General features: G+C 35.4%; 1 protein-coding gene across 1 annotated transcript in view; it reads left to right on the forward strand.

Moving 5' to 3' along the window:
- The window catches only part of LOC140171402 (COP9 signalosome complex subunit 4-like), a 43,911-nt gene extending 35,338 nt beyond the window's left edge, over window positions 1-8,573 (forward strand). The window contains exons 7-10 of the mRNA XM_072194652.1: window positions 2,591-2,761; window positions 3,765-3,880; window positions 5,120-5,204; window positions 6,947-8,573. Coding sequence (XP_072050753.1) covers window positions 2,591-2,761; window positions 3,765-3,880; window positions 5,120-5,204; window positions 6,947-7,080 — 506 coding nt within the window. The 3' untranslated portion in view covers window positions 7,081-8,573. The remainder of the gene's footprint in view (window positions 1-2,590; window positions 2,762-3,764; window positions 3,881-5,119; window positions 5,205-6,946) is intronic.
- Window positions 8,574-9,068: the final 495 nt, after the last annotated feature.

Raw genomic sequence — 9,068 nt, forward strand, 5'->3', positions numbered from 1 at the left:
AATAAAGTCCCAACTGACGCTCCGGTAAATTCACATAAGTGTGCGCCAGTCATGCATTATGCAATGCACAACTAGCGTAAACATTGCGCCCAACTGCGTGCATGCCATTATAAAGGGTTCACAAAAAATAACTCCCCCCTAAAATTACAAAACATTTCTTTGCATAACTTGGCATGCATTTCGTTGATTTGAAAAATTTAAAAACCTGTGAATAAAGGAATCGTTTTTCTACCCTCCCAATGTTTTTTCTTTTAAAAATCTTTTTGTTTTGGCCAAAAATAATCAAATTTTCTAAAAATGATGCTTTTAGAAAAAGTTGCACTTTTCAACATCCTCATTTATGTCAAAATTAGCTTCAACGAATCATTATTTTGCACTACACGATGGTTGCATGGGTGATTAAGGGATCAGAGACAGAAAGGTAAAGGAAAACAAATTGAGAAAATTTTGTACATTACATGTATGGGATGTTGAAAAGTGCAATTTCATCATTTTTGAAAAATGTGATTATTTTTTACCAAAACAAAAGTTTTTTTTAAAACTTTGGTAGGGTAGCAAAAAGATGCCTTTATTCACAGATTTTTAAATTGTTCAAATCAACAAAATGAATGTCAAGTTATGCAAAGAAATGTTTTGTAACTCCTTAAGTGATTTAACCATTTTTGTCTCGCCTGATAAGGCAGGAGACTATATAATCACTTTTCCGTATGTAGGGGTGTGTGTGTGGGGGTGCGTGTGTGTGTGGGGGTGTGTGTGCGTGTGTGACAAATTTGATTAAAGTTTTGGTTTTCGCCTATTTTCTCGGAGACTAGGAGTCGCACGCTTCTCAAACTTGGTGGGTGGGTGCATCTTGACCCGAGACAAAACCGGTTTGTATTGGTTAGTGGGTCAAGGTCACTGAGGACCTCTAGAGGTCATCTGAGGTCAAATTAGTAAAAACTGTCGTATGGGCATGAAACTTGGTAGGTACAGTCAACATTTCAAGCAAACTTTTTTGAAGGTCATTTCAAGGTCACCAGGGGTCATCTGAGGTCAAATTAGTAAAAACTGTCGTATGGGCATGAAACTTGGTAGGTACAGTCAACATTTCAAGCCTAATTTTTAAAGGTCATTTCAAGGTCACCAGGGTCATCTGAGGTCAAATTAGTAAAACTGTCGGATGGGCATGAAACTTGGTGGGTACAGTCAACATTTAAAGCCAAATTTTGGAAGGTCATTTCGGGGTCACCAGGGGTCATCTGAGGTCAAATTAGTAAAAACTATCGGATGTGCATGAAACTTGGTGGGTACAGTCAACATTTAAAGCCCAATTTTTGGAAGGTCATTTCGAGGTCACCAGGGGTCATCTGAGGTCAAATTAGTAAAAACTGTCGATGGACATGAAACTTGGTGGGTACAGTCAACATTTAAAGCCAAATTTTTGGAAGATCATTTCGAGGCCACCAGGGGTCATCTGAGGTCAAATTAGTAAAACTGTCGTGTGGGTATGAAACTTAGTGGATACAGTCAACATTTAGAGCCAAAGTTTTGGAAGGTCATTTCAGGGTCACCAGGGGTCAAATTAGTAAAAACTGTTGCATGGGCATGAAACTTGGTGGGCACAGTCACCATCAGCCAGATAATCGTGCCTAGCCGATAACCGCCAAATTCATTTACCTCTACCAAAAGTAATCACAAAAGCAGGCGGTTGCGAAAGCAGGCGAGACTCGTGGTTCGAGAACCGCCTTGTTAAAATACCGGCTCAAAAGCTTCTAGAAATACCCCGTACATGTCAATGAATCATTGTTTTAAATTGCAAGATGATTGCATGGGTGACTGGGTTATCGTACACATAAAAATGAAAGAAAACAAAAACACCATTAAATCACTCAAAACATTAATATCGAGAATGTTTGTGTACATTACATGTATAGGATGTGGAAAAGTGCAACTTTTTCTGAAAGCATCATTTTTGGAAAATGTGATTATTTTTGGCCAAAACAAACAGGATTTTTTTTAAAAAGAACTTTGGGAGGGTAGGAAAATAATTCCTTTATTCACAGGTTTTTAAATTTTTCAAATCAACGAAATGTATGTCAAGTTATGCAAAAAAAGTTTTGTAATTTTAAAGGGGGAGTTATTTTTTGTGAACCCTTTATATCAATACATAGTGTTATGAGTCTTATTTGTTCCGCCTTTTATAAGCCGAACAAACTTTAATATTGGATGTTGGTATTTGTTATAAGTCTGGAACATTGATTTTGAGATATGGCCAAAAGTTGAAGGGAAACTTTTGTACATTTATTATCCTGTCAAGAATTCCATCCCAATTTTGTCAAGAATTTTCTGTCCAATTTTGTTGAATCCCACAGCGAAATTCAAATTGTTGGTGAGTTTTGCAGCATAATACATGTAAACCCGAAGTGTTTTCAGTTGTTGCTCTTCAAAGTTCTAAATTATTATCAGTTGAAATTGATGCTTTTACTTTAATTCGTAGTAGAATGGTGGTAGACAATACATCAATATTGTGGTATCACTTGAATATAGCCATTGTAACAAAAACACATAAGTTAACAAAACTGTCTGTTGCTTCATCTGATTCTATCATCAGGTCAGCAGAGGTCAAGAATGCTTGCAACTCTTTTTAAAGATGAGCGCTGTCAACAGCTTCCATCATATGCCATCTTGGAAAAGATGTACCTCGACAGAATAATTCGTGGAGACCAATTGCAGGAGTTTGCAGCTAGGCTACAGCCTCACCAGAAGGCCACAACAGCTGATGGTAGGTCATGCTGATGGGTAGAGCAACTTCAGAATAGTTAGAACACTCCCAACCAGAATAAATTGATTTATTGATCACCCTCTGCTTTGATCTAACCTCATGGTGATGATCTTTACAGTGTACTGCCAAACACACAAGGCTGCACACTTTACAGAAAGTTGGTGATCATGGTGTCTCAAATCAGTCCATAAAATGGAATTCTTACCATAATCTCTTAATCTTAGCCCTAACTGTAAAACTGTACCCTAATCTTACAATTGAACCCTAATCCTAATCTGTTGGGGTGCAGGTGGATAAGAGAGTGGAATATTAGTGTATGATGGGATAGTATACAAATATTAACTGTCTATTAGTGTGATGGTCAAAATATAATCACATGGTGAAAGATGGATTGGAATGGAACAATACATCTTTCACCGAGTGATTATATTTCGACCATTACACGAAGTTAAGACAGTTAATATTTATTTTATATCACTCATACATAAATTCTATTACTTAAAAATACTATTTATGATAGGGAATACATTTTTTAATCAACATAACACCATTTTTTACTGTGACATACTTAACATTTTGGTGTCCACCCCATAACTAAATCGGCGAGTATAAAGAGTCAGCGCACGGCTTGGCGCGGACGCACTACGATGGTAAAAACTATCACACAGAGAGGCTAATGGTAAAAATGATAAATGGCAATCAACCAATGAACTGTCTAGAATTTATATATGAGTGATATAAAGAAAACTATTTTACTGTTGATACACAAAATCATAGCTAACTCCAGGATTAGTCAACCATTGGGTAAATTTTGTGTAGTGATCAATATGATGCCTTGATCAAGTTCCCTTATGACATTGATAATGATGTACTGGTTTGGGTAGTAATGCTACATAATGCTACATAATTAATGCTACATAATAATACTTAAATGCTACATAATTTATGTACACTAGCAACAATGTTACCATCTTTCTCTCTATGTCATATATTTTTTCTACAGGTTCAAGTATTCTGGACAGAGCAGTAATAGAACACAACTTATTATCAGCTAGTAAACTTTATAATAACATCACATTTGAAGAATTAGGTGCACTACTCGAAATTTCTCCATCAAAGGTCAGTGATTGATTTGATATAGCAGACATTTTATCTTTTGTAGTGCATTGTTCTGTCAATCAGATTTCGATGGTAAATGCTTAGCAATGTGTGCTCTACAAAAATGTTTATAAAGTCTGCACAAAAAGTAACTCAGCTGTTATAAATACGCCTATAGATTCAGAACAAATAATTGTTTTCACAATATTTCAAAATAGAAGGATGATTTATTTACGCATTATGATACCACATTAAGTCAAATGTCGTTTCAATATTAACAACACAGTAGTGCTTTTACAGAAAAATACCCGAATTTAAAAGTTGCAGTTTACAGCGATCAATGGTTATAATGCCAGCACCGTAAACACGTAAAACCCGCCATTATCTTCGCGCTTAATTCAAATCAATACAAATAACTGCAACTTTTAAATTGGGGTATTTTTCTATCAAAACACTGCTGTATTGTCAATATTGAACAAAAGTGGACAAATGGGGTATCAACATGCGCGTAAATAAATCATCCTTCTTTTTATGTTGAAATATTGTGAAAACAATTATTAGTTCTGAATCTATAGGCGTGTATGTAACAGCTGAGTTACTTTTTGTCCAGACTTTAGATAGATACACAGTATGTGCATTACACAACAGTTGAAATGCCCATATAGCTGGTGTCGAACAAATGCAGAATTAGCTGGAACATCTCTGCAAGACTTCAATCGAAGTGTTTGTGGTTGTAAAATTAGAATCTTTTTACTGAACTTATAAAAGAAGATGAGGTTGTGCATTGTGAAGGACATATTTCAGATTGTAAAGTATTAATGATAAATAGCGTTCATGATTTAACATGATAAACATCAATAATATTGAATTATTAATTGATCTGCAACTAATTTGAGTTCATAATTTGATATTAGAAATAAGTTTCTTCATTGACATAGAGGTTGTGCATATGACATATCATACCGTAAATATGGCAGACTACTCAAATGCATCCAACAAAAGCATCATTGAAATCTACCGCGACAGTTTGTCTCACACACATAACAAATGTACTACGATCAAATAGGTTGATGACAATATTTGATTGAATGGATTGTACTGTGCCATGATTACGGTGAAGGACACCGATTTAAATCCTTTGCTTGGAGAAAATCAATAATTTCACGCACAACCTCTATACAGTTTTGACACATTGCATAAGAACCACATCTTGTTTTTGTTTGACATGTAACCAATAAATTGTTGACATATTTCTTTCAGGCTGAAAAGATTGCCTCCCAAATGATATCAGAAGGAAGGATGAATGGCTATATTGACCAGATAGACAGCATAGTACACTTTGAATGTGAGTTGATACACATATACCACATATAAACAAAATGAGTTGTAAACATATGGCTAGCACAATTTATCCTTGTGCTTTTAGGCTATTCTATCTGAAATCCATACACTCCCTATGGAAGACATGACCTTAATCTCCCACACATGGGGTTTAGGTTTCAAATTTAGTCACTCATTCAGGTAACCCCATTTGAAATTCACACTCCCTGTGTGGAAGATCAAGGTGATGTCTTCTATAGGGGTGTATGGATTTCAAATAGAGTAGCCCATTTGGAGGAAGTACTGATCAATGTGGTACTTGGAGTCTTGGATTAAGTTTGTTCCGCTTATAAACACATCAAAAGAAATAAGTCCCCCTCTGAACATGTCGTCCATAACATTGTAAGGTTTCGTTTTGTACCAATAAAACTAACTTTGAAATAATTATATGACTGTTTACTAAGTGCTGTGTGAAAATGAGAGATTTCCATGACTTCAAGGCTGAATGAGCCTAAATTGAAGGCAAAAACTGCCCTTTTTAAAAGTCACAAGTAGGCCTATGCTTGTCACAAAAGTTGATTCATATGGCTTGTTACTAATGGAAAACCCCATGTGTTTGAGTGCAGTATAAAATCCTCACCAATTGAACATTTACAGTAATGTGTATTGATTCTTGATCATTCAGCCATGCAAATCCCCTTAGTGCAGAGTTTAGTACAGTGAGTTGTAAGATGGCCAGTTCCATTCCTTGTCCTAATACGCCTTGCAGTTAACAAGCATAGGCCTACTTTGTGACTTTTGGAAAGGGCAGTTTTTGTCTTCAATTTGGGTTCATTTAGCCATGAAGTCATGGATATCTTTCATTTTCACAAAACACTTAGTAAACAAGCATATAATTATTTCTAAGTAAGTTTTATTGGTACAAAGTTTTACTTTACGATGTTATGACAAAATTTTCAGAGGGGGACTTATTTCTTTTGATGTGTTTAATAGGCAAAATGAAATGGCATGCAAGCAGTTGGGTGCAACACTTACGCACGGTTATCTGAATTTATGTGAGCGTAAGTTGGGACTTTATTGGGACTTTATTGTCGCACACAGTAACAAAAACCTAATAATTTCCGCATATTATAAGTCGAACAAACTTAAGTTCATAATGTGTTCAGTACATAGGGGAAAACCAAGGTATTAGCTAGCCACCTGTCTACCAGTCATTTTGGACCAGCAGTTTGCTCCTGAGACAGGCAAAATTAATGCCTGTGATATATGCTAAGTTCTAAAAATAATGCATGAATAAGTTCTGCGAACTCAAACAAGACCCAACTTTTAAATTTAATTTACTTCTGCTGAGTGAATGGCCATTCATCAAGTTTTGTTTTAAAATGAGAACCTTTAGATGAGATTTAACTACAGATCTTTCAATAATTTGTGGCCATAGTGTAGACAGTGTAAGACACCTGTCTACTCTGTCGATAATGTTATCCAGGTGCACTATTGGTCAGTTTTGCAGAGGTTATTCTGTGTCGTACACAAGTGTGTTGCTGTCAGTGGAGCTGCACAAATACCAAGTGTTCCACGATGCATGCATATTAGTTGAAAGACCTGTAAATTCATATTTACATTTGGATAAGTAACACCTTGACACCCTGGCAAGTAACAAACACATTTGAACTTGACCAACAGGCTCTCAATTACCAATATGCAAGTACGGTAATGTAGCAAAGAACTTCTTTTTCAATATGGTCATATATTTTATTTTTTTTCCAGCTCGTGAAACACTTCCACAGTGGGATAAACAGATACAGGGGCTCTGCGTCCAAGTAAACACCATCATAGAGAAGATTAACCAGCATGCTCCTGAATGGACAGCCTCTGTAGCAGACACACAGATGGTACAATGAACAATGAATATATGATGAGAACTGATACAGTATCAGAGATAGAACTATTATCTTAGATGTTATGCTTGGATTTGGATGATAAGGTCTTATCCTTATCACTATTCATTTCTGAATGCAAAGTCAGCATCATAATTATTCTTGTGCATTCTTTTGCTGATGTATCATGGGAGCCTTTGTAAATGGGAGCAAGTTCCTGATTGATTGATCAGGCCAAGAATTGTATCTGTTGTGCATATTGTGGAATAGCATATACTGTCCATGTTGGTATTCCTTTGTATTATTCTGTCAACGAGGGAGCTCTGTTACCGTTTTATTTTTTTTACACTGAAAGCCACCATGGTTGCTACTTGCATGCAGCAAATCACATAAAACACTTCGCATGTTAGGGATGGATAAAGTAATCTGTTTTTCAGCATTATGTAAAAATCTCAACGATATCAGTAAACAGTCACTTTGTGTTGTGTATGCTGGTAACTATACAACTATTGGTGACCCGATTGACAGCCTCATCCACTACATTACCTCATCAAAATGCAGATTATGATATCAAGTGAAAGCTCATATTTTTCTCATTAACATATTGAAATTAGGCATTCCAAATAGGTATATTTCCAAAGAAGTCATCAATAAACTGTTGAATCAGTCTTGACAATGTGGTATACCACATTGAGACTAATTTGGCAGTCTTTTGATAATATCATCAGAAATATACCGATTTGGAACTACTAATTTCAATATGTTAATGAGAAAAACAGGATCTTTCATTTGATATCTATTACATGATTATCATTAATAAAATACTGTCGACTACCAGTATAATGCTGTATACTTCTATGTAAGTAATTCCATAAGGAAAAGAAACATCTACGTGTTTTGTATGAATGCTTGATGGGACAACATTTTATGTTAGGAGCCCTATACGTAAGTTTTAAAGAATTCTATTTTCTAAATATATTGGGTCTCCTTCCTTTAATACTATTTGTTTGGGTGATAACTATCAATGGCTAAATAGGTGGAGTCCCCAAGCAACATGATTTTCATTATTTTGTGGTTCCACAACAAAAGATTATGCCTGACAGACATTGACACATTCAAGGTAAGCCAATGGAAAAAGACTATAATTGGTCCCTTCTAGAGGCATACTTTAGCTACTGCATACAAAAATGTAGTAATAAGCAACTCAATTGATATAAAACTTCTAAAACTGGTTACTCCAGCAGAGTTGTCCCCAGGATGTGCCTGTGAATTAGCATCTTGGAACAACAGAAGTGAAAGTTTGTTTCATAATTGCACCAACCCCAACACTTTGAATCCCCAAAATAGAATCACTGTGTGCAAAAGTGGCTGATTTACATGTAAAGTGTCACAGTAGCAGATTGTGTAAACTTTGAAAAATATTTGTTTATTATATTAAATAGTGTATATTATGTTAAAACATTTGCTTAGCTGTAAGCAATTTATGATATTAAATAAAAACTTTGCTATAAAACAAAGTGTGGATGGTGCAAGTTTGTCTTTATACCTAATTAAGGGTGTTTTCTCGCAACAATATGTTCATGCTTTGTGAAGTAATGGCGACAAAACATATCCATCAAGATATTTAGTGAAATAGTGTTTTAACTGGAACACCCAAATGTAACTTCATTTTATGAAGTCTCAAAAATATTCAGGTCATGTCAAGTGAACCCAATTATGAATTTGTAGGAGCTATTATATACTTCAAAATATATTCTTGTTCATTTATTGGTTAAAAGTGAATCACGTCACCAAAAATAGTTCTACCATCAGTACCCCCATCTGTAAATAGTACCAATAAGCCTGAAATAGTCTTTTCAATATCCCGGATGAGCCCTAAATAGTACTTTTGACAATATCTTCTGTGTGTGCGCATCTGATGCGACGGAACAGTTCACACATGCGTAACTGCCATTTCATGATTTCTTGCTGCTGTAATTGGTTAGCTTGATTTAGCCTGTTCAATGTTTTGA

Source organism: Amphiura filiformis, chromosome 15 (genome assembly GCF_039555335.1).
Source record: "Amphiura filiformis chromosome 15, Afil_fr2py, whole genome shotgun sequence".
Taxonomy (NCBI): Eukaryota; Metazoa; Echinodermata; class Ophiuroidea; order Amphilepidida; family Amphiuridae; genus Amphiura; species Amphiura filiformis.